General features: G+C 57.2%; 1 protein-coding gene across 1 annotated transcript in view; it reads left to right on the forward strand.

The window, feature by feature from the left end:
• TNFRSF8 (TNF receptor superfamily member 8) overlaps window positions 1-24,915 on the forward strand; it is a 40,089-nt gene extending 15,174 nt beyond the window's left edge. Inside the window, exons 5-12 of the mRNA XM_055331707.1 lie at window positions 1,595-1,747; window positions 8,531-8,624; window positions 8,816-8,961; window positions 10,404-10,505; window positions 10,607-10,660; window positions 17,690-17,715; window positions 19,933-20,140; window positions 23,319-24,915. Coding sequence (XP_055187682.1) covers window positions 1,595-1,747; window positions 8,531-8,624; window positions 8,816-8,961; window positions 10,404-10,505; window positions 10,607-10,660; window positions 17,690-17,715; window positions 19,933-20,140; window positions 23,319-23,563 — 1,028 coding nt within the window. The 3' untranslated portion in view covers window positions 23,564-24,915. The remainder of the gene's footprint in view (window positions 1-1,594; window positions 1,748-8,530; window positions 8,625-8,815; window positions 8,962-10,403; window positions 10,506-10,606; window positions 10,661-17,689; window positions 17,716-19,932; window positions 20,141-23,318) is intronic.
• The last annotated feature ends 2,488 nt before the right edge of the window (window positions 24,916-27,403 follow it).

Consider the following 27,403-nt stretch of genomic DNA (forward strand, 5'->3'; position numbering starts at 1 on the left):
TTATTTAGAGAGAGAGAGAGAGTGTGTGTGTGTGTGTGTGTGTGTGTGTGTGCGCGTGGAGTGGGGGAAGGAGGAGGAGAGGGAGAACATCTGAAGCAGACTCCCTACTGAGGGCAGAGCCCCACATGGGGCTTGATCCCACGTCCCTGAGATCATGACCTGAGCTGAAACCAAGGGTCAGCTGCTTAACTGACTGATCCACGCGGGTGTCCTCCCCACTCCGTGGTATTAATACTGCCCTGCGCACACTTGATGATATTACTAGCTATAATCCTGATAATAGCTGTCACTGTCCCATGTCCTCTCTCTCACTGTTGAGCTCACTCTTGCCCTCCACGCAAATTCCCCAAATCCTCCCCAGGTCCCACTCTCTCTGGAGGTTTCAGGAAGAGGCTGTGAGGTCCTTTACCATTTGAGGTCTCTTAAGTATCCTGCTGACTGAGAGAAGTCCTCCTGAGCAAGTCACATTTGTCTTATCTACTAACGTGGTGACTCTATTTTTCACCCATTTAGAGCACATAAAATATTCCCAAGCACATATAAGTGCATTACTGTAGTAGTTTTTTTTTTTTAAATAAAACCTCTAATATTTCTTTTATTTTGGGGAAAAAACCCTTTTTATCATTGGAAATTTTTTTTAAATTTTCATTTATTTATGATAGAGAGAGAGAGAGAGAGGCAGAGACACAGGCAGAGGGAGAAGCAGGCTCCATGCACCGGGAGCCCGACATGGGATTCGATCCCGGGTCTCCAGGATCGTGCCCCGGGCCAAAGGCAGGCGCTAAACCGCTGCGCCACCCAGGGATCCCTCTTTTTTTTTTTTTTTAATAAGATTTTATTCATTTGAGAGAGCACGAATGGGGTGAGGGGCAGGGGAGAAGCAGACTCCCCACTGAGCAGAGAGCCCGATATGGGACTCGGTCCCAGGACCTGAGCCAAAGGCAGACGTTTAACGGACTGAGCCACCAGGAGCCCCGTTATTGAAAATTTCAAACAAATTCAGAAGTAGAATCAGGAATGGTCATGGACTTCACCCAGTTTTGAAGAATTGTCAAGTCATGGTCAGTGTGGCTTCATCTTTACCCATGCCCGCTCACCCTGCCCTCTGGATTATTTTCTTTTAACACGTTTAATGCAGTATGATTGCCGTGCAGTGCAATGCACATGTGAAAAGTGTGCCACGTGGTACATTTTGACGTGCGCAGCTGTGAAACCATCACCACAATCAAGGAAAATGATGAATGATCTCCCCAGAAAGTTTGCTTGTGTTCCTTATCCTCTCTCCCACCGGTGTGCACACCCTGCCTCCATTCCCAGGCAATCATTCTGCTTTCTGTCGCTGTGGAAGTGTTTGCACTTCCTAGCATTTTCTATCAGTATTATCATATAGTATGCTTTTTTTTGTTTTGTTTTTTTTTTTTTTTTGGCCTTCTTTCACTCGGCCTGTTCGGAGCATGCCAAAAGATCTGCTCAACAGAACAGTCACATGCGTGTTTGCTTCTGGGCAAATGCGTCTCTGCCCTCCTGGGGGTTCTCTGGACCCCCTGCCCTTGTCATTCCAGATCCATCCTCATGACCCTTCTCTGTCCCTTAGATGACCTGGTGGAGAAGACTCCTTGCACCTGGAACTCCTCTCGCGTCTGTGAATGTCGGCCTGGCATGTTCTGTGCCACCTCAGCCACCAACTCCTGTGCCCGCTGTATCCCCCACCCCATCTGCCCACCAGGGATGGTCACCAAACCCCAGGGTAAGCTTTCTGCACCTCTAACCAAGGGGCTGAAGTCAGTGCTCCTGTAGCTGAACTTCTCTCCACCCCCAATTGGGCAAATGATCTTCAGCCCTGGCTGTTACTATAGGTTAGGTTTGGGCCTTGGTTTTGTTTTAACAGTTAGATCAGGTAAGTGGAGTAAAATCTAGATCGGGGGGGGAGGGGGGTGCCTGGCTGTCTCAGTTTGAAGAGCATGTAACGCTTAATCTTGGGATTGTGAGTTTAACCCCCACATTGAGATTACTAAAAAATACAAATAAAAGAAATCTAGGTTTGGCATTTTGGTAAGAGATTCTGATAATTTTTAAAAAAATTCTTCCTTCTGAAATTGTTAGGCTAGTAAAATCTTGACTTGTTTGAAAGGCCATTTCATTGACTCAAGATAGAGCAATATGAAATTTTTGAAGATGGCTCCAACTCGAGGTGGTAGACATTTGAGATGCCTGGCTGACTCAGTAGAGCCTGTGACTCATGATCTCAGGGTTGGGAGTTTGAACCCCATGTTGGGCGTAGAACTTACTTTAAAAAAGGCAACAAGAGAAAACAAGGTGGTAGACATATGCCAGAGTGCAGAAAAATACAAACTCTTGATGGTGGGGGAGTGGGGGGAGAGGCTCATCAGCACACAAGAGATTTCAACACATTTCTAGAAGGTGGAGCACAGATGGAAGGGTGGTGACAAATGAAATCAGAAGGAAGCTGCCCCTGGAATTTGCTCCATGAATGCTGCAGGAAAAGTAAGCGGTAACTTGCTCTTAAGACCCCACAGAAGCTCTGAGCTCAGGGCAGGCAGTGAACTGAAGGATGGGAGCGAAGTGGAGAACTGAAAAATGCAGTGGGCTGCAGCTTCATCTTGAAAATAAAAACTAAATACTCGGGACAATGGTATTCCACAGACACCGACCAGTGTGAACAGGTGGTGCCTGGGTTTTCATCCTCTGGTGAAAATCATCAACTCCTTGGCTGCAGACGCTGAAGGAGTATCTGGAGAAACATAGGGCTGCTGGTGCGGTGCTGCCACTGTGGTGTAAAGCCCTCTTGGGTTGTGTATTTGGGGGGTACAGCCTGTTGATAGGCTACCCCTGCTAAGTCCCCCTGAAGTGCCAGCCCACGCTCCCCACCATGGGCCCAGAGTCTCCCAGGTGGACCTCCTCCTCGGGGAAGAGACCCGCTGTGGAAAGGACATGCTACCACCGCAGCGGAAGAGACCCCACCAGCTACTGGAATAGTCACACTCCTTTCTAAGTAAGTATGAGTGAGCAGTAAAGCTCTTCAGACTGACAAGGAAAACCAGCAGCGTGAAAAAGAATAGCAAGACACATTAACGGAAAAACTGACTATGAATGAAGCAATAGAAATTACGTTAGAAATAGGAATAGAAGTCTAAAAATTTAAATTAGCTTCCACAGAAAAATTCAAGAACTTGCTGCATCCGTGGCAGAGAGGACAGAATGCTGTGAAAAAGAGACCATAAGAGAAGAGGACAAAAAAAGGCTTTTAGAAAGTGTGCTTGGTACCAGGTACTGCCTCTCAGCTCTCACTTCACCGTCAGCCACCGGCTGCGCAGTAAAGGACTGGACTCTCCACGGTTTCCCCTAGTGAACATGACGCTAAGCTTTGCCGGTGCCAGGGCACTGGAGAGCCACTGCAGGAAGGAGGCTTCTTGTGGCTGCATTTGCTTTTTCTTGCTCTTAACTGTGCACTCTGTCAGCAGGGCACATGGGTGGGGCCATCTGGTCGTGCCCTGCCCCAGAGTAGACAGTCCCTGGGCAGCCTCACAGCCCCAGCCTGGATCTGGTGACCACTTTGGTGTGACCCTCCCAGTAGGGACACTGGTGCGCTCCAGGCCTCGTGTCAGCAGAAGTGCCATAATTCCCTCCATGCACCCCGTACCCCAAGCCCTGGGTCTTCTACATTCTCATTTCTCATGGTCCTCTTGACCTGGTCATTGTGGCTTCCAGGCCTTGTACCCACAGCAGTGCCCCAACTTTCCTTGTATACTTGACCTGAAAAATATGAGACTTCAGATCGAAAGGACCTACTAAGAGCAGAGCAGGATGAGTGAAGGTGACCCACACCATAATAGACAGACATTTGGGTTATTTCCAGTTTGGAGCTATTATGAATGAAGCAATCACAAAAATTCTTGTACAACTCTGTGTAAAACGTATCTTTTTGTCTGTCATGAGTAAATACCCAGGAGATGGTCACGATGCTGGCCGCACAGAACGTCTTTGAGGGCCAATTCAGAGCCTGCCACTGCCTATGATCTGACCTTACCACCTAGTTTTACAGATGGAGAGAATCATTCAGGCAGAGCTAGAGCTGGACGATGAGGATCCTGAGTTCCAGCCTGGAGTACTCTCTACCAGACCACATCAGCAACTCCTTAGTTGTGAACCTAGAATTTTCTATTTGATTAAGATACAATTAAGTTTGAAAGCAAAAAAAAGCCCAAAACATTTTCAGACGTAAAAGGGCAGAAAGATTTTCCCTCATGTGTCTTCTCTTAGAAAGTTACTTGGAAAAAAAAAATATATATATCTATATATATAAATAAATAAATAAACAAATAAACAAACAAACAAATAAAAGTTACTTGAAGATGTTATCTGGCTAAATGAGGGGCTAAAAACAAAAAAGCCCTGAATCTAGAAAACAGTGACTCTATCCCAGGAGAGCAGAGAAGTCCCAGAATGACAGCCGTATTGCAGACCAACTGAGCCAGGTTAAGAACAGATGAATGGAGGAGGGCTCCAGTCAATTGTCTCGTCTGCAGGAATGAATGAAAGAATTGCAGTGAACTTCATGAGTAGTACGTTTGAGAAACTTGATGATATGAAGGCACATCATTTTTTTTATCAGCAAGAAGAAGAAACACAATTGAAAACTCTAGGGAAGATAAAAAGCTGACAAGAAATTAACACTGCAAATACGAAGATAAAAATTTCATCAGATTTTAAGCACTTACCGGATGCACAAAAAGAGAATCCATTTTGGCCTTGATGCTAAGACCATTGTCATTCCCATGGCCCAAGGATCAGGTGTTTGGATTTAAAGAGAAGTATTTCCGTCTGGTAAATAATACCCTTTTTAGTTCTAAGTTGGGATTAAGAGTGGGTAGTTTCTTTTTCTTTTTTTTTTTTCCCTCTTTCAGTGGCCCTTACCAGAGAACACAGGCAGACTAAGTAGGGGCTAGACAATACCTTCTGTTCACCTCCAGACTTAAAGGAGGAGGAAAAGGGGAGGGTCACTAAACCAGGGACAAAGGAGGAAGGCTAAGGGGAGGTATGATACATGCAGAGGTCCAGAGGCACCCAGGGACCACTGGGGCCACCTTCTCCACTTAGAGAAGGACAGTCCCCCCCCCCTTTTTTTTTAAGATTTTGTTTATTGGGGCACCGGGGTGGCTTGGTTAAGCATCTGCTTTCGGCTCAGGTCATGATCTCGGGGCCCTGAAATCTCGGCGTCCTGGATTGAGTCCCGTATCAGCCTACTGCTCCCTCTGCCTTTCTCCCCTGTTTATGCTCGCGCGTGCGCTCTCTCTCTCTCTCTAATAGGGATAGCAAGGGGCACAAGTCGGGGTGGGGAGGAGGGGCAGAGGGAAGGGACAAGTAAACCCTGCTGAGCAGGAAGCCCAACTCGGGCTTGGTCCCAGGAACCCAGGACTCCAGGACTCCAGGATCATGACCCGAGCCAAAGGCGGGTGCTTAACCTGCTGATCCGCCAGGCGCCCCAGGGCTGCAGTTCTGTTGCTGGCTTGCAGCAGGTGTTCCTGTGGGAGCTCAGACAGAGGCTGCCTTAGAGGCCAGAGGGCTCTCTCCTCGTGGTGCTACCCCGGGGGTAGTAGCCGCAGGTGGTGTGTTGGAATTTGAGAACACCTCCAGCCCCCTCCAAGTCAACTCTTAGTGACAACAATGACATCTTAAATGTAATTCAAATACTGATTTGCAAATAAACAGAAATTATTGTGACAAGTCACATCATCTTCCTCGTAGCCTAAAGCCTGCGGGCTTCAATGAGTCAGGTTATAGTCTGGTGACCATGAGGAAAGACAGCATCTATTCGGAGACCCTCCCCGAGAGAGAGTTCCTCAGGACCCTACTAATCCAAGAAGGAACTTAATCCTTGCTTCGCTTTCTCTTCAGAGTGTTTGAGGAAAAGTCTGAGAAGCATCATGAGAGCTTTTTAGAAGGGAAATGAGTGTGGCTGAGATATTTGCTTTGTGCCACATCCGAGGAGGGGTGCTGCCACCAGGGACACGGTGGAGAGGGACGTGGTTGCGTGTGACCTACTTCAGATGGGGCCGGTTTTCGTGACCCTAGGGAGGCAGTTAATCATAAACTTGTAGGAGTGTGCTCGGCCCCGGGGAGGAGGTGGCGTGGTCCGGTGGAGTGTGCGCAGGAGCCCTGCCCTCTGGCTCCAGCTCTGGCTCTGTGGTTCTCTCCCATCTGTAGAAACAGGGAGCTGGGTCAGATCAGAGGAGACCGTCTCTGAATGGACCTCAAAGACATTCCCTCTGGTCAGCACAGTGACACAGCCTTTCCTCTCCGAAGTACGCAAGGACGATGAGGTTACACGTCCTCACAGATTTGTGCAGGGACATTCAAGGCGCTGTCGTTAGCCGTGTAGTAGCTTCAGACTGCAAATGACCCAGACGTCCAGCAGCTGGTGAGCAGATAATAAACGGTGGAACCTCTCTCCACTGGAGGACTGCTCCGCGCGACAGAGGTGGACTTCAGAAATACTGTTGTGCTGAGAGAAGGAAGCCGAGAGGAAGAAGCCAGACCCCGGGAAGTACAGACTGCCTGATTCCATCCAATGAGATCCTAAACAGGCAAACTAATTTGTGATGATACAAAGCAGACCAGTGGTTGCCTGAATGTGGGAGGAGGATTTATGCAGAAGGACCCTACGGAGCCTTCTGGGACGGCGAGAATGTTCTAGACCTTGAATGGAAGTATAGCTACTTGGCAGGATACAATCTCCAGAACCCATCAGACTGCACAACAGAGGGGACATTTTCTTCCATATAAACTATGCCTTAATAAAGTTGATTTCAAAAGAAAGGAATTTTGATAAAAATCGAGGCTGTGTTTAGCTCTCAGGAGATAGTCTTTACGTCCATTTATTTATGTGTACTTATCAGGTTTCCCTTTGAGATAAAATCCGAAGGTCTAGAGCCCCCAAGCCACCTTCCTGTAGGATCACAGTTGGCTGGAGATGAGGTGCAGCTTTTCCACTTTGGTCTTTAGAGCCACACACCTGCGTGTCTCAGCCAGCTCTCGCCGCAGGGATAGCGGGTGACAAGCTGCGTGGACGTTTCAGGGTTCAGCTCTCCCCCGGGGCTCCACTGGGGGCCTTGCTGTCTTGCCTGGGTTCGTGGGGTTGGTTTGGGCTTGCTTTGAGTGCTTCTCCTATATCTCCCCGGAGCGCCCTCCCCTCCCGCCGCGCTGGAATGCAGAACGGCCGGCCGGGGCTGGGAGCAGGCTCCGTGACTTCCTTCGGCTCCGCGGGGCTTCGGTGAGGCGGGAACACAGACGCCTTCCCCAGCTGAGGAGGTGGACCGTGACGTGATCCACCACGCTGACCCGTCCCTTTGCTAATTAAATCCTTGCTTTGGGGAGGAAGGCCTAATTTTTAAGAACAACTTTATTGCAGTACTTTGACAGACCACAGAATGTACCAGTTTTACGTGTGTAATTCAGCGATTGTAAAGACATTTACGGAGTTGTAAACCCCTCCCCACGATCCGAGAAGCCTCACACCTTTAGTGGTCAGTCCCTGTGTCAGTCCCCACTGGCGTCCCCACCGGACAAGCACCGATCCTACTCTCTGTCCCTCCAGATTAACCTTTTCTGGACAGGTCCAGAACACATGTCCGTGTCAGGTTTCTTTCACTGTGCGTCGTACTTTTGAGGCTCATGCACACGGTAGCATTACTGCCACGTGATACTCTGGTACGGATATTGTCTGTCCATTTACCAGTTGATGGACATTTGGGTGTTTCCCCTTTTTTGGCTGCTGTGAAGAGCACTGCTATGGACAGTCGTGTACATGTTTTAACACGGCTGCTCACCAGCCTCTCCCAGGCTCTCGGTCTCCTCCCTCCCCAACCTATGCGGCGCCCCGCCCCGCCTTCTGCTTCCTCTGCGTAGATAGCCCCCCCAGACACCCCAGCGACAACCCCCTCAGGGAAGCCTGCCCAGTCGGACGAGGTGGATCCCCCTGTTACACGGAGCCCACGTGCCTTTGTGTGACACCTGTGTCACGTCTGTGGGCCCTCCCACGCCTGTGAGCCTCTGACGTAGGTAGGGATCCTGTCTCTTCGAGTTAGTGCCACGTCCCAGCTCCCGGCACAGTCCCCGGGACATAGTAGGTGCTTGTTAGAGAGTTGTTGCATGGACAGAAAAAAGGAGGGAGGGAAAGGAGGAACGAAGCTCAGGACACCAGCCTGGGTCTCCTGGGCTGCAGCGTCCTCCTGGCCTCACCCGGCTGTCTTCTGGAAGTTACCTTTCTTTTTTTTTTTTTTTTTTTTTTTTAAGATTTTATTTTGAGAGAGAGAGAAGGGAAGGGACAGAGAGAGGGAGAAGCAAATGCCCCGCTGAGCAGGGAGCCTGACACGGCTCCATCCCAGGACCCTGGGGTCATGACATGAGCCAAAGGCAGATGCTTACCCGACTGAGCACCAGGCACCCCTGGAAGTTACCAGTCCTGCTGGGCAGGGCTCCTTGACACTAACTCTAAGCCCTGTCCCTGCAGGTACGGCTGAGAGGGCTGCCCCCCGTGAGCTGCCTCCCCCTGAGGCCCACCCTGCGTGCAGCATCAACCCAGACGACAGCACGGCGCCCACCAGGTGACTCCCTGGCTCTTTTGGGGGCCGCCAGGCTGGAGGTGGAGGTGGGCCTGGGCTGGATCTGTGTGCTGAGGTGACGGGTCACTCTGGAGGCTGTGTGCCCGCCCTGTGCTGGTGCCCCCGGGGACGATTCCTGAGCACAAGCTTCCCACTGGGGCTCAACCGCCCGTCTCTGCCTTCTCTCCTGACAGCACCACTGCCTCTCTGGTCCCCACGGCAGACCCCCAGCCCAGTAAGGAGCGTGGGGGGCCCATCACCCATGCCTGGGGAGACCCCTCCATATCAACTAGCACTCCTGTCTCGTTCTCCTCCACCGGGAAGCCCGTTCTGGTTTCAGGTAACTACGGCCTCCTGGAAAGAGGGTCTGGCTCCCAGAGGGCCCGAGGGGGGAGGCTTCTCTCTGGGCGGGGGGAGCCCAAGGCTCATCCCAGGTTTCGGGCCTGTTGGGCGGGCGCCGTGCCTCGGTTAGGGGCTGGGATTGGATTCACAGCCTCATCCCCAAGGCTCATAACCACCCCTCAGAGAGTACCCGGTGAGCGAAGACATGACCTTGACTCTTGCTTAATCCCTTTGAGCCTCCTTAGTCGCCTGTGAAACCATCCCGCCACGTGGCCCGCAGGGCAGGAAGCAGTTGTGGTCCTGTCGCTGGCACAGCCCTGGCTCCTCACCCGCTAAGGGCCCCCCCCCCACACTTCGGGGCTTGCAGTCCTAGCATCAAACAGCAGGTGGCAGCCGCCCTCCGGCCAGCCGTCCGCAGAGCGCAGCCCTGCGTGGCCCCGCGTGGCCCCAGCTCCCTGAAGAGCCAGGGCGGGCCCCCAGCTGCCCCCAGCCTCGGTCTGTATGTTAACATGGTCCCGGGGCCTGCTGCACAGCGAGGTTTGAGAAGCCCACACGTGGCACGTACTGCTTTTTAACATCTGAACGTGGACCTAACAGTAACTCGATACACGATCTTCACAAGGGACAAAAGGAAAAAAGGAACAAGTACTCACTTAAGTTGTAAAAAAACAAAACAAAACAAAACAAAAAAATCCAGATAGTGGTTAAGCACGTGGGAGCTGGAGCTGCCCTCCGGACCGGGCCCGGCCCAAGTGTGGTTCTTATGGTTTACCCTCGCCCCTCCGGACCGGGCCCGGCCCAAGTGTGGTTCTTATGGTTTACCCCTCGCCGGTTAAGTGAGTTCCTCTTTGCAAGCCTCAGTTTCCCTTGTTTGTGAAAGGAGATGGTGATGGTGCCCCCGGGGTGTTGGGGGAACAGGTGCTGAGGTGCGTATGTGCAGAGGGGACCCCGTGCCTGCCCTCACGGAGCTTCCCCCCCAGGGGAGCTGGGAGCCACACCGGAGCCCACGCTCAGCCTCTGCACTGCTCTGCCGACCCCACCCTGACCCCGCTGCCCGGGGCCACGCCTGGCCTGTGCCCTCCTCCACGGCCCCCAGACAGCGGGCTCTGGGACCGCTTGTGCTTCATCCTGGCCCCTCGACTTCTCAGTTTTGCACTGTCTAGAAATGGTTTTCCCTTTTGCCAACTACTTAGCCTCCCTGACGAGCTCCCTAGAGCCAGGTGGGTAAGGGCCACACAGGGAAGTGGACGCCTGGGGAGGGACTGGGTCCTGCCAGCCACCATGCCGTCTGTGCCCTGGGAGAAGGAGAGATGGTCTGGGGTGAGGTCTGGGGTGAGGACTGTCCGGCGCGCTTGCGGCAGGGCCCCCGGTGCTCCCGTGACGTCCGCTTCAGAGCCCACCCGCCTCAGGGCAGCTGGTGCAGCGCCGCCTGTGTTCCAGGGCCCGTGCTCTTCTGGACGGTCGTAATCCTGGTGGTGGTCTTGGGCTCCGTCTCCTTCGTCCTGTGCCACCGGAGGGCCTGCAGGAAGTGGATTCAGCAGAGTGAGTGGATGTGGCCTGGGGCCCAGGGAGGGCGGGGGCCGTGCACTAGCCCCGAGGGTCTCTGCCCTGGGTGCCTCCAGCCGACTGCGCTGTCATTTCAGAGCTGCACCTGTGCTATCCTGTCCAGACCTTCCGGCCCAAGCCGGAGCCTGCGGGTAAGTGTCCAGATGTCCACGGGGCTCCTTGGGCCGCGTGGAGACAGCAGCTCTGGGCCCTGGTCTGGGGCGCCCTGTCTCCACAGCCTTGCCTGGCAATGAGATGCGGGTGGGAGCGTCCTCCGGGTGTTTGGGTGGTGGGCTGGCACGAAGGCTTAACATCCGTCTTGTCTTTCATCCTTTCCTCCACGGCGCTGGCCCCCAGGCATTCCTGAGCGCCTCCCCTTCCTTCCTCCCCATCGCTCTGCGCCCCCTCCCCTGCTGGCCGCGGTGGGGGGGGCATAGGGGTCTGTAGGGCAGCTGGTAGGGCTGGAATCTTGGTCCTTGGGGTCCTTAGGGCCCACATGGCCTCAGTGAGGTTCTTCATTCCTCTAGCCTCCTCACCTGTGGAAGGGGGTAGTGGGACCTAGTTCAGGGGGTGGGCATGGGCCTAGTCGTGGGAGGCCTGTCCGGTGCCATGCAGAGCACAGACGGCCTGTTTCCTCAGCAGGAATCTCTGAGCCTTCTGATTTCTAGGCTGTTCTGAAGCCCTCCCTGGCCCTCACTCTCTGATCCCAGGCCAACTAGTGCAGGCCACCGGTCAGAGCCCCTGCCCTATTTCTAGCCGTCACCTGGAGTGTGTGTGGGGTCCCAGCCATCTGTGCCAAGTGCCTTTTCTCTCCCGTGCAGCCCTTTCCAGGCAGGGCAAGGTCTTCATCAGCTCTCTACAAGCACTGATTGAGCACCTACTGTGTGCCGGGCCCTGATCACAGGGGAAGGAGTGAGCAATTGCCTGGGCTTCCCTTTCTGGTTTCAAGGCTGGCTCCCCCAGTGGGTGAGCCCGGGGCCTCCCAGGGAGGTGGGTGATGATCCCTGTTCCATCAGGAAGACTCAAGGCTCAGAAATGTGGGTAACTGGCCAGGGCCACACAGCCGGTGAGACCCAGACTTTGCAGACTGCGTTCTCGGAGGGCTCAGACCTGTCACGTCTGCCTCCTCCCCTCCAGCTTTGGCCACTTCCGGTATCTACCCACGAACCCGGTGGTCAGCCTCAGGCTGGTCAGGGCCCTCTCGCCCCCCATCTCCCCAGGGCCCCGGGAGGCCCTCACTGCAGCCCGCCTGTTGACTTGGGGCACAGACCTTATCCACTGAGGCCTGTTTTGAATTTGATGAGTTTCATAGCAGGTGCTCGTGCGCCCTTAGCAAGGGGGGTTTTTGTGTTTTGATAGTTTCAAGCCTTTTTCCATGAGCTGTCAGCCTTAATGTCTCATTGAAACCTGTGTTTGCTTTCTTGACATTTTTCTAGTATTAGAATTTCCATTGCTGTCAGTTTATTTTTTTCTTCAAACCTTCGTGATGGCAGTTTTGCCACAGAGAAAGAGAGAGAAAAACAGCACCTTCTCTGAAGAAGCCAGACCTACAAGAAACCAAGCCCTGAGACTCAGTGGCGACCATCCTGTTTGGGGCTGTTTCTGGCCCTCGGGCTTCCGGCGGGTCCTTGGCGGGGGGGCCTGGGTCCCTGGCCTGAGATGGAGGGAGGGCGAGGCCGGGATAAGCACGCAGGGCTCAGGCTGAGAATTCCCTCCGGAGCAGTGGGAGCTGAGGGGGCGAAGGGGATTTCATTCCGTGCTTGCTCACTCAGGAACTCCCGTCATTGTGTCGTTGTCCAGGTGGCCCTGTGCTGGGTACAGAGACGGGCCCGAGCTCTCCCTAGCTTCCAGACTCAGGGCCAGCAGGATGGGCCTGCGTGCCCCCCCCCCCCCCGCCCGGTCCGGGAGCTCCTGTGCTTACCAGCCATCCCTTGAATTGATTTGACTTCACGCCACGTGTCCTCCGTGGCACGTGCTTGCAAAGCACATACATGTGCACAGTGGGCCTGTGAGGCACTTTTTTTGGGGGGGGGGTGCAAAAAGGTGATTTTATTAAAGCACGAGGATGGGACCCGTGGGCAGAAAGAGCTGCCGCCACATCTGCTGGTTTTGGTCCCATTTCACAGATGAGGAGGCGGGGCATGGGAAGGTGGAGGGATTTGTTGAAGGCCACTTGGTTCATAAGCAGCATGAGCAGGATTCTGTTGTTCTCGGGGGTGCGAAAGGGCCTCTCGCCTCAACACTGTTGACGCGTGGGGCCGGATCATCCTTGGCTGTAGGGGGAGGTTGGGCAGGGTCCTTGGTCTGTAGACCCCCTCCCGGCTGGGACGACGCTGCTAAGTGTCAACCTGGGGGTGGGAATCGTGCCTGGTTGAGAAACACTGACTAATGTTCTTGTTTTCACTGACGCTAGAGTCATTCTCTGCTACTTCGAGCAGGTTTAAGTTGGAAAAAAGTTTTGTGTTGTCCTGAAGCAGTTTCAAGCCGGTGGAAGAGTCACAAAGACAATACAGAGAACTTGCTTTTCTGAACTCTGAGATGAGGTAGTGACGTGATGCCGTATCATCTCCAGGTACCTTGGCCTGTGTTCACACAAACGAGGGCGTACTTTTACGCAACGTAGTGACACGGTCAAAGTCAGAGACGTCACCCTGATGCACTGCCGCCAACTGATTCTCAGACCCCATTCCGTTCCTTCACTTGTCCCAACCACGTCCTTTAGAGCAGAAGAAGCCAGCTCAGGACTGTGTGTCGCATCGGGCTGTCGGGTCTCTCGGGTCCCTCCAGCTAGGTCCATTCCTGTCTTTTCTGTCATGTTTGCAACCTGGCCACTTTTGAGGATTCTACCCGAGTTGGCAGATGGCAGATGTCCCTCGCCTTGGGTTTGCCTCGTGCGTCCTCACGATCAGAGATGGGGTCAGGTCGTGCGTCTTTGGAGGCGGGAGGATCCCGGGAGGGCCGCTGAGCTCCCGTGGTGGCGGCCCCCCTGCCAGGTGCCCGCCAGTCGCTTTGTGGGCGTGGCCGGCTCTGAGCACCTGCCCTGAGCAGCGCCTGCCAGCTGCGCCAGCACGAGGCTGATCTTTTCCCCTTGGCAAACAGTAAGCTCTTTCGGGGATTTACTTCGAGGCCCTGTGAGTAAGCAGCTCCTCATCACTCTCTCCTCCTTCCCCTGTCCTTCTGTCTGCATGGACTCGGGGCTTTCTCTTTTATTCTCTTGCCATCATTATTTAACTTGATGTTCACGTTAGGCCGGCAGGGGCCCTTGAAGCTGCCCCCAGTGTCGTCCTGTCCCATCCTCCCTGTTCTGAGCACTCTAAGGTGACCCCGACTTACCTGGTACTTTGCTGCCTCACCCTGGAATCAGCTGCGTCTCCAGGAAGCCCCGATCAGAACCTAGGGGTGCCGGTTGCCAAAGCCTGGCCGAACCTCTGTGCCCGGCTCCTTCCTCGGGTCTGTTCTTCCCACAGCAGCCGGGCCTCCAGGCCAGACGGGGGCTGCCACTGAAGGGGGGGACTGGGATGGACGGGACCTCTAGCGTAGGTGTCACAGCTCAGGTGCCTGGCCGCAGCGGCCCTCACAGCAGCCCCGGAGATCCTGTGCACTTGTCCCAGGGAGGCCACCGATGCCTGGTGTGTCCTGGACTCACGTCCTCGTGTCCCAGATGCATTTATAAGAAGATCGTAGTTATTCCCCAAAGCAAGGAAACCAATAAACAAAGCCAGTGGACTGAAGCCACATTTTTAGGGGAAGTGCACTTAGGAAGTCTGACCTCTGTCCTTGGCACATTTTGTTCTGGGTCTTTATCAAAGTCCACACGTGGGTTGTAACGCAGCTGTAGGCAGACGCTGGTGCCTCTGGATTTTGACATTTCATGCCTGTTTCCAAGAGTTGGTATCAAATGCTGAGTTTTCTCTTTGGGGTGATAGAGCATCGTGCCACGTCAACATCTGGGGCCCACGACGTGCCAGGCAGCCTCCTGCACACTGTCCCTTTTTCACATTTAAGTTTTTAAAGTCTTAAACAGACTTCAAGTTTTAGAACGGTTTTAGGTTTGTAGAATATTTGAAAAGCTAGTGCAGAGAGTTCCTGTGTACCCCACGCCCAGTTTCCTCCGTCATTTACATCTTCTGTTAATTTGTTGCAATAAATGAGGCAATATTGATACCTTGCTATTAACTAAAGGCCTTACTCTGTTTAGGTTTACTGAGGGTTTTTTTTTAATGAGTTTTTTTTTTTTTTTTACAAATTTTATTTATTAGAGAGAGAGAGCCCATGAGTTGAGGGGAGCAAGGTGTAGAGGGAAAAGGAGAGGCACGCACCCGCGGAGCAGGGAGCCCCACGAGGTGCTCGACCCCAGGACCCTGGGATCATGACCTGAGCCGAGGCAGACGCTTAACCGACCGAACCACCCAGGTGCCCCAGGTTTATTAACGTTTACCCACCGTATTTTTTACTATTCTAGGCCCCCCCCCCCCAGAATACCACGTTACATTTAATTGTCATGTCTGCTCGGGCTCCTCTGGACTTTTCTGACTTTCCTGTTTTTGATGACCTTGGCAGTTCTGAGGAGCATGGGCCGGCCAGTTGTGCGCAGGATACCCCTCTATTGGAATTTGTCTAATATTTTCCCCTGATTACAGCGGGGTTACGCGTTTGGAGGGTGGGGGAGACGGCCATTCTCATCACCTCGTAGGAAGGCACATGCTCCCTGTGTGACTGCTCGTTGGGCACCTTCACGTTTCGAGGCTCATTTAATCTTCATAAAGACCCTCCAAAGTTGGCGTGACGTGTCCATTTTCCAGATACGAGGACTAAGGCCGGGAAGGTGGAGTGATGTTATGTTGGGGGTTCCCTGCCAGGAAGGCCTCTACTTCAAGACTGATGAGCTGCCTCATTGTTTTGCATCTGGCTTGTTTTCAGGTTTTGGGTTATTCTAAATACCACGTCTGCGCACGGCCTTGTTGTGTTCTCCCGGGTTATTTCCTGAGGGTGTGTCCCTGAAGAGGGATTACTGGGTCAAAGGGTATGAGGTCTTCATTGCCACATGGCTCTTGAGAAACATGGAACCAGTTCACAGGGCATGAACCACTATGTTCCTTTTTACCCACATGCTCTCCAATACTGAATTTTATCATTTTTATTTTATTTTATCTTGTTACTTTGTTGTGCTCTTTCCCCCGCCACCCAGCTCACCCCTGGCTGTTGGTAAAACTCAACATCCCTCTCCAAGGGCAAACATAAGGCTTCACAGACATCATTTAAAAGAATGTGCCTCCTGCTGAGCTGGTCATATGATTTTTATCCTTTGTTTTGTTATGTAGTGTGTCACATCAGTTGATTTGTGGATGTTGCACTATCCTTGCATCCCTGGAATAAATATTACTTGATCATGTTAAAATAAGTAAATAAACAAGATAAAAGAATGTGCTTTGGGCCAGGGAGCAGTGGCTTGGGTAACAGACAATGGCCACCTAGCAGAAATGAGCCGCAGCCTCCCAAGGTGACCACTTCTGCTGGGAGCAGCAGTTACTAGGCAGAGGAAACTGTGCATTTGTTAAATCAAGACTCCAGAAGGGGCGCCTGGGTGGCTCAGCCAGTTAATCCTCCAGCTCTTAATTCCAGTTTAGGTGGTGATCTCAGGGTCGTGAGATTGAGCCCTGTGCTGGATGTGGAGCCTGCTTGAGATGCCCTCTCTCCCTCTGCCCTGCCCCTCCTCCCCACTCTCTCTCTTTCTCTAAAAAAAAAAAAAAAAAAAAAGAGAGAAGAAGAAGAAAGAATCCAGAATTGTGGCATTTTATATGTGTTCTTCTTTTGACCGTCATTCTGGTTCATTTCCTCTTTAGACACTTTTACCTGCTGATAGTCACTTAGAAGGTACGTGTAAGAGTTTTCCCCAAACTAACCTAGTGTCTACACAGCACTTTCAAACCGCCTGTCTTGTTTATCTTACTGCAGTTGGTTGGCCTTCAGCATTTCAGTTAGGATTTGGGGCTCATGGGTCCCCGAGCTGCTGAAGTCAGAGTGTTCTGGAGGTGACTTAGCTCACTGGCATTTTCAGAGCAGATTTCTCCAGTCAGGTCTGCACATGGCACAACATATTCCAAGTCTCTGAGGGGACTTCCTCAGGGATCATCTGGACTGTGTGTCCCCAGACACACAGGAGGTGATTGGCTCCAGGGTAGACCGACGCCTGGGTGCCATCTCCAGCTTTCTCAGATGAGCAGTGGGCCGTGGCTAAATGTCAACTTATGCTTGGCCATGACCTGGCCCCGTATTTGATATGAGAGAGACGCTGGTGTAGAGGGTGGAGGTTTGGGACGAGGAGGTAAAGTTGTGCCTTAAGAGTCAGTGAATCATCACCTCCTGAGCCCCCCAGAGGGGGATGGCAGGTGGTGGGATGATGATGAGCAGCTGTCCTGCTCGAAGGTGGTCAGTGGTCACATGGGCTCCTTCAGGCACATGTAATAGAAAACCCAACTCCCTCGAAAGGCCTCCAAGGTCGATTGGCATTGGGTGTGTCCAGTGCAGGGCCCAGCAGAGCCCTCACAATCTGTCATCCATGATCACCCAGCCCTGAAGTCTTCCATGCGAGGTTGCAGGGCGCTCTGGGAGTTCTGGACTCTCTAGGCCGTGGGGGCTACAAGGGAGTGGCAGCAGCCACAAACCAATTACTTCTTTTTTTTTTTAAGATGTTATGTATTTATTCATGAGAGACCCGCAGAGAGGCAGAGGGAGAAGGAGGCTCCCTGCGGGGAACCCAAGGCGGGACTCGATCCCCGGACCCCGGGGTCATGCCCTGGGCCGAAAGCAGACGCTCAATTGCTGGGTCCTCCGGGCGTCCTCACAAACCAACTTCTGAGCCAGCAGAAGCCTCCTTGGCTCGGCCTGGAGTGTGCGCCTGTCCTGGCCCCCTCCTGTACGTGTGTGGGGTGGGGACAGGGGCAGGAGTCCGGTGCGCCGCTTGGCGTAGTGGCTGGAGAGACGTGCTTCCCAGTTCTCCCACTGCCGTTGCCGCAGCGAGCACCGGGAAGGGAGTCTCTGTGCCCAGGCGTGGGCGCCGATTCTGAAGCCGTCCACTGTGCTCCAGACTGCGGGCCTGACCAGTGTGCTGCCGCCCATCCGTGGGCTGGCGCAGGGCCGGACCCTCCTTGCTGAAGTCACTCCTCTGTTTGTTTTTGCAGATTCCAGGCCCAGGAAGAACCTGATGGTAAGTAGCCCTTCCTTGCCCCGCCTCCCCGGCTGTGTGCCCCTAAATCGGACTCCTTTGCCAGCGGATCTGCTGGTTCTGAGAGCCGCTGATGGGTCGTAGTCGTCATCATCGTGTCCCCCCCCCCCCCCCCCGCCGCAGTGACCCGGGTGTGGGCTCCCCTGCGATTTCAGCTGGGTCTGCCGCAGCAGACCGGGCAGCACGGTGGGGCCTGGGCCAGGGCCTGGAGGAGGATGGGGAGCTCCGCCCCCTCACAGCCTCTGACTCCTGGCTCATCCTGCAGGGGACTTCCAGAAGGGCCTGGCCGACCATGGATTTGGTTTTGGCTGCTTTGGGTGCCAGGTGTGGTCAGAGAAAGGCTGTGTGTTTGCTTCCCCTTCTCCTTCACTCCTCTGTGGTTCTCGTTCTCACAGCTGGGATGGCAAATCCATAGCGCGACTCTGAAAACCTAGCATCACGGGGGCGCCTGGGTGGTGCAGTTGGCTAAGCTCCGACTCTTGATTTCAGTCTGGGAGGTGATCTCAGGGTTGTGAGACTGAGCCCTGCCTCGGGCTCCGCACCGAGTGTAGAGCCTGCTCTGTGTCTCTCCTGCCTCTCCTGCTCATGCTCTTTCTCTTAAAAAAAAAAAAAATCACGAAAATTTGCCCACCACGTATGGAACACTCTCGATGAGGCAGGCACCTCGCTCTGTGCCTTCCAAAGTTATCCTCGGTGTCCTTCTGGCACTCCGAGGTCGGTACCGTTGTCCATGTCCCAAAAGGGGAAACAGGCACAGATGCGAGAGGAGGTTCGTTCCACGTTTGGAAAGTAGATGAGCGAACCCTGGTTGGACTTGAACCCCGGGTTGTGTGGCTCCAAAGCCAGCGCCCGACCTGTTGCCCCGCGCTGGAAGGACCTCTTCACCCGCCTTTTACAGAGAGCTTGCTGTGCGCAGGTGCCGGGCCGTGCTGCCCTGAGCCTACGGTTAGCGGGGAGGGGCCCCCACCCGGCCCCCGGGCTCAGCCTGGCCCCTGCTCGCTGAGCAGCCTCGGTGGAGGGTGGGGTGAGGGCAGGGACGGTGCCCTGTGGGGCTGAGGACGGGGCAGGACAGAGCACTCCGTGTGGCCAGCTCTCAGGTGGGTATGGTTCACCCATATTTTTTTTTTCCATTTATCAGTTTTTCCGTGACTTTCTTTGAACTCAAACATTCATTCAAGGAGAAAGGTTTCCATCCCTTAATTTTTTTAAATGATAGAACCACAGTATGAGTTCACTTTCAAATTATGGGGGGGTCACATTCAAATATGCTTGGGTCAGATAAGTGGCTGTTAGAATACCAGGAAATTTCATGAAAAGGCATTTAATGATTTATAAGATAATCTAACATTTCTTGGCCGTGGGAGGCAGTATTTTCATAGCAACTTGTTTAAAATGCCACCTTTTGGACTTCAGATTCTTCTAAAAGGACAGTCAGGGCTACGTAGACATACTCTGTGAATCACTCAAACCCCATTTAAAGGCTGAAAGTAAATAGTACGCGTTAGAATGTTCCACGAGACCACTTCTTTATTCGTACCTATGAAAGTCAAAAACAAAACCACCATCTTCCTGAAGACGTAGCTACTTTTAGAACACGTTAGCGTAATTGTAGGCGATCGCTGTCCCAGGAGGTCAGGGCTGGTGGGTTGTGGTGGGTCTGGAGCACGGACGTCCAGCGCCAGGTACGGGGCAGGGTTCGCGTGCTGGCCCGGACACTTACTAACCAGCCTGAGCCAGTTACTGGATTCTCCTGTGTCTCAGTATCCTGGTCTGTAAAATGGAGAGGATACTAGTATTAGCACCTTATAGGGTGGTTGTGAGGATCGACATGTTTGTTAAGGCCACACAGTGAGTACCATATGGGATGCTGGCTACTATCATTCATTCATTCATTTATTCATGAGAGAGAGAGGGGCAGAGACACAGGCAGAAGGAGAAGCAGGCTCCACGCAGGGAGCCCGACGTGGGACTCGATCCCAGGACCCCGGGACCCGCCCTGAGCCTCCCCATGCGCCCCCACTGTCGTTATTTAGTACAGGCTAAGAGCAACAGGACTCCTGAAACTCTGCACAGGGCTCGGGCTCTCAAAGCCCAGGAGCCACGGGTGGTGTGAAGCAGCCTGAAGGCAGAGGTGGTGAAACGGGGCTTCCCAGGGTGGTGGGGGGCACCTGCATCAGCGCCACGTCCCCTTGCCCACAGCAGCTGGAGAAGAGTATATCGGTGGTCGAGTCAGGCCTGGAAGAGGTGGGCTTAATGAGCTCCCCGGCTGTGGACCCCGGCCCCGACGGGGCGGCCTGCCTGGAGAGCATGCGACTGCTGGAAGAAGCCAGCCCGGCCGGCGGTCCCCCGTCCCCCAGGGACCTTCCCGAGCCCCGGCTGACCTCGGAGCACACCAACAACAGGATCGGTGAGTCTGCCGCTTACGGGGTCCTGCTGTGGGCACAGCGGAGGGCGCTGGGGAGGTGGGCCTGGACCCTGGGCCCGAGCAGAACTGGGGACCTGGGGGCGGGGCTGGGGGCAGGAAGGAGCGTGCGTGGGTTCTGCCGCTGGCCTCGCAAGCAGGAGCAGCTTTTGGGGAGGGAGGTAAGCGCCATGGGGTGTGTTCCTGCAGCGCGGCCCCCGGCTGAGGTCTGTGGGGTCGGAGTAGTGGGGGCTCTGCGCTCCTGGGCCATCGAGAGCGTTTGTGAGATCCTGGGGGGGTGGGGGGGGCGAGGGGCTCCCCCCGCCCAGGGTCTGCCAGCCTTGAAGTGAGCAGCCCCGGAGCGCGCCCGCCCCCAACAAGCAGCCCTCGGAGGGACAGGAGGACACGTGCCAGTGCTCTGTGGCCACGCGGCCTCCCTACCGGGCAGGGGTGCTACAGGCGGACAGGGGGCCTCTGCAGAGACCCCAGGAGCCCTGCCCTGCCCGGCCCGGCCACCCCCAGGGTCTCTCTGCCTCCTCTCCCACTGCGCTCCCCCCAGGGACACCCGGAGTGTTGCCACCAAAATCACGGCTGTCCGTTCTGCGCCCCTGCTCAGGCCCCGGGGTCCCTGTCACCCTCAGGATGACTTCCAGGATTCTTACTCGGTTGTTCCTACTGGTCGCTGCCGCCGCCGCCCCACCAGACCCCCCTGCCTCCTGACCCCTCCTGTCTGTGCCTCCCGTTCACTGGCAGTTTCCAGAGTTCGGGGAGCCCTCTCTCCCTTCCGAGCGCCTCTGTGGGCGCTGCTGCCTCACCCGGGACAGCCAGCTCCTCCTTTGAATCTAGTCCATCTCTGGTGTCCTGTGGCCCTTGCTCACTTGCGTCCTCCTCCAGGAAGTCTTCCTGGCCCTCTCCACTCTCCTGTCTAGACCAGATGCTGTGCTCCCCCAGGCCCCAGGCCTCTGGCCTCAGCACCCTCAGCACCCAGCAGTGGGACTGTGTGTACCCCCCCACCCCCACCCCGGCTGTGAGCTCCATGGCTGTCTTCTCTGGAGCGTTCACCCTTGCTGGGATGATACCAGAGGGGCATTGTAATTGTCCTGCACGTTTCTACCGCAGGCGTTGGTGGATAGAACTCTCTGGGGCAGAGTCTTTCGTCTGAAACCAAAACTTTTGGCATTGGAGCTTTCTGCAAGTTTTATTTATAAAGAGTTTCATTTGGGGGAAATACCACCAAAGGCATCTCCTTTAAATTTCCTAAGAAATCCTGCTTCGGACATTTGAGTCTGTGCTGAGTGCAGTGCAGGAGCTGTGGGGCAGCTGGAGGGAGGTGCTGGGCTCCCAGGGGTGCTGCGGGGTGGGCGTCCTGCTCAGCAGTCCGTTAGCCTCGCTGGCAGGCGGGGTGCTCGGGGGAGACGGCCTTGGGGGTTCTCTCGGGGGCCTTTTGTCCTGACACCATCCCAGAGGAGCACCCTGCCCCACTGAACCTGCCCAGTGCCCTGGGGGGACCAAACTACGGCCTGAGCCTTATTCCTCTGCCCCTGGGCACCAGGTAGGGGAGCCCCTCACCTCCCACCTGCGGAGATAACTACTCCTGGATTCCAGAGCCCTGGGTGGGGGAGAAGGTTCCAGCAGCTCCTGGAAGACGCTCCCCTCCTCTCCCAGATTTGGCGGAGGGGGGTGCTGTGATGAGGGTCAGAGTAAGAGCGGTCAGGGCCCTCGGAATGTGAGGTGGCAGGAGACGGCCCCGGCTTTGGCTTCTTGTACCTGACCACCCACCTCCCTCTTCTCTCCGCCCCGCTGCCTGTGCCTCGCCCTCTCCAGCCCCGTCTGGCTGCTCTGTGCCCTCTGTCACCACCCCTGGCTCCCGCCTCTCCCTGGCCCCTCTCTGCTCAGGCTCCCGAGCAAGGGGCCTGCAGGCCTCGGGGGAGGGTGTGCGGCCCGTGCCCGGGGCCCTGCTCCCTCTTTTGGGGTGTGTGTGGGCGCCCTGCGCACAGCTTGCCACACTCACAGCTTTTTTCCCATCCTTGCTATTTTGAACACTTCCCTCTTCCCTAAAGATATAAAAACCCAAACAGAAGAGCCAGCATTATGCAATGGGGTCGAGGGGAGCAGGGCCCCCAGGGTGTTCCTGAACCAGAGAGGTATAACTGGGTTACCCAGAGAGGCAGGACCCCAGCCCTCAACTCCACCCCAGCTTTCAAGTTCCTTCTTGAGCTTCCTCATTCCCACTCCAGAGAGTCCCAGGGCCAAGCCGCTGGGAGCTGGGACCCCGCGCTGAGCTCAAGGCCGTCAGAAGCTGGGCTGGGTGAAGGCCAGGCTCCTCACTTCCCGGCTTCTTGGGCGGCTTACTTAGCTCCCCCAGAGCCTCCCTGCACCCCTTCCCAGCAGATGGTGCTGAGGCCCGCAGGGGACCTGCCTCCCTTCATCCAGGCGTCACGCCCGCCGCCCTGCTGGTGCTGCTCGGGCGCCACTGCGCAGCCCTCGGGCGGGAGGTTGTTAACAGGGCCCAGGTTTCTGAGACTGCGGTCAGGGGTCTGGGTTGACCTGAACCGAAGTTCCCAGGGGCTCGGGACCCCCGTACGAACACCGGGAGCACCTCGGGCAAACCAGAGCCCGGGCCACCCCGGCTTCTGATCTAGGCACAGGACAGGACTGGAAAGGGCAGCCGGGCGGGCGGGAGCGTCTCCTGAGGTTCCTGCCAACTACCTGGGCGGGCCCGTTAACCTCTCGGGGCTCCAGGTTCGTGATGTGCCCACGGGGACCGGGGTGTGAGCGCTCAGCCTGGCCACCGTGGTGCTCATGGCGGGGGGGCTGCACCCCCGCTTTCTCTCCCCCGGGCTCGCTTTCTCTCCCAGCGCTGCTCCCTCCTCTACCCCATCCCCAGCTGTCCATCGATCCAGATCCATGGGTCCAGGTAGATAGGGAGCCTCTCCCGGGAGGAGCGAGGAGGAGCGAGTGGGCCATCCCTCACTCTCAGCATGTGGTTTCCAGCTGTTTTCTTTCTTTGAGCCTCAGGACGCCCCTGAGGTTGGTGGGGGTGGCTTTGCATCCGGGAGGGTGTGTCATTTGCCCGAAGCCACGCAGTAGGGGTGACAGAGTGGGACCTCGGACCCCCCTCCGCCTGCCTGCTCTGTCCAGCGAGGGCTCCGGCCCTCCCCTCACCCATCCATTTGCCTTGCAGAGAAGATCTACATCATGAAGGCTGACACCGTGATTGTGGGGACCGTCAGGACCGAGGGGCCTGAGGGCCGCGGCCTGGTGGGGCCGGCAGGGCCTGAGTTCGAGGAGGATCTGGAAGTGGACCATGCCCCCCACTTCCCGGAGCAGGAGACAGAACCACCTCTGGGCAGCTGTGGGGACGTCATGTTCTCGGTAGAAGAGGAAGGAAAGGAGGCCCCCTTGCCCATGACCGTCTCTGAGAAATGAAGCCTGGCCTGGGTTGGGGCTGAGAGGACAGAGGAGTGCCCCCTGGGAGGCCAGGGTGGCATCCATGGCACCAGGCGGGGGACAGAGGCCCATGTGGCCCCAACTGAGGTTCCAACATCCAGGGGTAGAGCCGCCCGGAGCCAGGGGGTCCTGGGGTCTCTAGTCATGTCCCCAGCCTGGACCCTGGGGGAGCCTGGGCTTTTGCAGGAGGGACCATCTGGGGCTGTGGCTGCGGCCAGCCCGCGGGCACTGGCACCTGGTCTCCTGCCATGGCTGGGAAGATGCCCCCGGAGCCCTGTGTGCCAGACACACCACCAGGGCCAGGGCAGGGCCTGAGAGGCACGGGCCTCAGCGCCTGCCACTCTCACCTGGGCCACGGGATCGATGCCCCCTGATCCTGCTGCCCTGCTGCTGGCCCCCAGTCACTGGAGGCCTGGAATGTGGGCGTGAACCGGCGCCATCGGTGGCTTCTCCTGAGTCCACAAGGAAGTTGGGGCTGAGGCATCATTGGCTGCCCCGTGTTGGCCACAGCTGCAGCGCTGCGCTGGGTGCCCCGGGTCGGGGTGAGGCCCAGGCCGGCCCCCAGCGCTCCCCCATTCTGTGGCCCCCAGCTCACCGTGGGGCCCAGGGTCGACTGGCTTGACTCATGGTGTCCCCACCAGCCCCCTGGGGAGGCGTCTTGGGACCCGGATGCATGCAGACCCTCAGCAGCTGCAGGACCTGCCCCCGCAGTGGGGGAGCCCCGGCCTTTCCTGGGGCCCTGCCGGCTCCGTGGCACCCCCTCTGCGTCCCCAGATTTGCCATGTGCACAGCCCGGGGCCCAGCCCTGCCACCGGGGCAACGCGGCGTCGCCTTGCCCTTCGGCCTTAGTCTGGATTCTCAGAAGAGCAAGTGCTCCCGTGTGGACCTGAGGCCTCCTCGCATTTCACACCAAGGAGGAAAGTGGTGCGACGTGGGGCTGCCGGTGGGGCTGCCGGTCCGCGTAGGGACGGCGCGGATGGGGGATGGCGCGGACACGGCCCGGGAGCAGCCTGAGCCACCGGACATGGGCCCCGGCTGTGAGGGGCGGGATGAAGCGCCCCCCCCTCCAAAGTCCCCTCGTGGAACTTCCGATCCTCTGAAGCTTGATCCTCGGAAAACTTGGAAGGCCCCTTAAGGACCCGATGGTTTCAGGACACTCTGAGGTTGAGACTGAACATGTGGGCACGAAGGCTCCGGGCCAGCCTCCCCCTGGGGCGGGCTCCCTGGTCCCCCACCGACCGGGGCGGCAGCGTCTGAACTCCATGCGCCCAGTCGGGGTGAGCCCCCCCCAGCCCTGTGAGGGCCAAGTGCCACCCTCTGTGCCCCCGGCCCTCCCCCGTTCTGTGGCCCCCACGGTGGGCAGGGGGCTCAGGGTCGGCTGGCCTGGCTCTCGGCGTCCCCACCTGCTCCCTCTGTGGGCGGCCTCCCAGGGCCGATGTGTGCGGAGCCTGCTACCTGCCCGTGGCGTTAGCACCGCTGGGGGACGTCGAAAATAAAGCCTGTCGTGCCGTAAGGCTCCCCTCGGCCTTGGCTCCCCGCGCGGCCTGGGCAGCAAGGACGGTCCGTAGCAGCCGTGGTGCCGGCTTGGCCTGAGCGCGTCCTGAAGCCCTGGGCTTGGGGCCTGAGCTGGGAGGGCCCAGCCTGCGTCCCCTCCCCTGCCTGGGGCTCCCCGTGGGGTGGCGGAAGGCGGCAGCTGTGGACACCCCCCAGCCCGTCCCCACACCACCAGCAAAGCCGGCGTTGAGCAGGGTCTCCGGGAGCTGTGGCCCTCGGAGGAAACTCCCCGGGCAGCAAGGCCAGGGCCGCTCCCTAAGGTGGAACGAGGCCGAGACCCCGAAAGCCCGGCCCCGGGAGCTGCGTCGTTGGGCTGAACCCAAAGGGGCACCTGTGCAGGGACAGGAGCTGCCCCGCCTGTAGGTCCCGGGGGGCTCTCTCCCCGCCCCCTTTTTCTGTCCCGCACGCGGTAACGGCGGGGGTGGGGGTGCAGAGCTGCGCAGAGACCAACCCAGAGGCAGAACATCCCAAGCGTCCGGTCGGCTGAGCCGAGCCCACGGCGGGCCCCTCACCCGGGCGGCCCCGTGCTGGGCACACACCCTGGCGGTGCCGGGCCGAGGGGCACAGGCGAGCCCTGCGGGCCGGTGCGAGCCGGGTGACCTGGGGGGGCGGCGGGGGGCTTGGGCTCCGCCGTACGTGCGGGCTCCGCGGGGCCGGGCTGCGTCCCGTGTGCGAGGTCAGGGCGCCGGCACCGCCGCTCCGCAGGGCCCGGGCTCGTGCTTGCTGCGTGGCCGCTCGTCCCCGGGCGCTGCGAGCCTGTCCCCGCGGGGAGCGGCCCTTCCTGCTCCGACGGGTGGGTTCAGGCCTCCCCGGGGCTGGGATGCAGCGGGACCCCCCCAGGGGACAGGCCCCCTCGCTCCACGTGGTGCCCCACAGAGCCCCAGGTCACGGTCCTCGGCAGGCAGGTAGATGGCTCCGGCCCCGGCCGCGGCCTCCCCTGTGCCCCGGGTCCCTCCACCAGGCGACCCCTCACGGCGGAGCACACGCCACTGTGCCGCCGCTGCTTGGGATCTCCTTGAGCGGCCCCCTCCCCCTCGCCTGCTCCCCTCCCTTCCTTCTAGAAACACGTATGCGGAGCGAGGGCGGGGGGGGGGGGGGGGGGGGGGGGCGCACTCACGCTGCCTTGTTGACCTGGGTCCCGCGTGGGTGGAGACGCCGAGAAGGCACCCGGGCTGCGCAGGGCCGCTCCGGAGGCCGCGTGAGAGGACACGGGGTCGCGGGGGGTCGTGGGGGCGCCCTGGGTCAGAGGAGCTCGCGCTGCAGCGCTGGCGGCGTGGCCCGGTCCTGGCGGGTGTCCCCAGGGCTCATGTCCCCCAACTGCTTTCCCCCCAGCTGCTGTCCCTGCAGGAGGCCGGGAATCGGGAGTCTGGGTTCCCCTTTCTTTGGGTGGCTTCCGGGAGAGTGGGGCCCCACACCCAAACCCCCTGGGAGACGCTGGAGCATGTCCGTGTTTGGGGACGGGGTCTCCCCACGTCCTGGCACATGTGTCCCCTTCCACCCGTCGGGGCCTGTCCCTGCTCTGGCAGTTCCAGCCCCATGTTCCAACCCCCACCCCTGTGTCCTAGGTCTGTAGCCCGCAGGTGCCAGCGCCCACGGGTCGCCGGGGCACGTGCTTGCCTGGGGGCGCAGGGCAGGTGGTGTGGGCCTTGCAGGAGCTATGCAGGGGACCCAGCCCTGCCACGTCCCCTCTGTGTCCGGGCTCCACAAGCAACGGCCGAGAGGCGGAGGATCGCGCCCCCTTGGCCGGACTGGGGCCCGGAGGGGCTGACGTGCTGACCCGCCGCCGTAGCCCGGGAGGCGCCCTCGGCCCCGCGGGGCTGCGTCTGTGTCGAGGTGATCATCTGGCTCCTGCCCTCTGGACCCGTTTCCTCTCACCTCCAGCTCACCATGGCTGGGAGGTAAGAAGGAGGTTGGGTTTATTGTTTTTTTTAATTTTTAAAAAAGATTTTATTTATTCCTGAGAGACACAGAGAGAGGCAGAGACACAGGCAGAGGGAGAGGCAGGCTCCATGCAGGGAGCCCGATGTGGGACTCGATCCTGGGACCCTGGGGTCACACCCTCAGCCCAAGGCAGCCAGGTGTCCCCGAGGTTGGTTTTGAGGCCCCGCTCGTGGGGAGGCAGACACAGTGCAGGATGCTGGGGGTCACGGTCCAGGCTGGGTGGACGGTAAAGACTCTGGCTGATTTTCATGCTTCCGTTTATTTATTTTAATTTGGTGTTAAAAGTAAGCGCAGTGAGTGAGCTGGGTTCCTGTTTACAGGCAG

This window comes from Nyctereutes procyonoides, unplaced genomic scaffold (assembly GCF_905146905.1).
Source record: "Nyctereutes procyonoides isolate TBG_1078 unplaced genomic scaffold, NYPRO_anot_genome, whole genome shotgun sequence".
NCBI classification, from domain to species: Eukaryota; Metazoa; Chordata; class Mammalia; order Carnivora; family Canidae; genus Nyctereutes; species Nyctereutes procyonoides.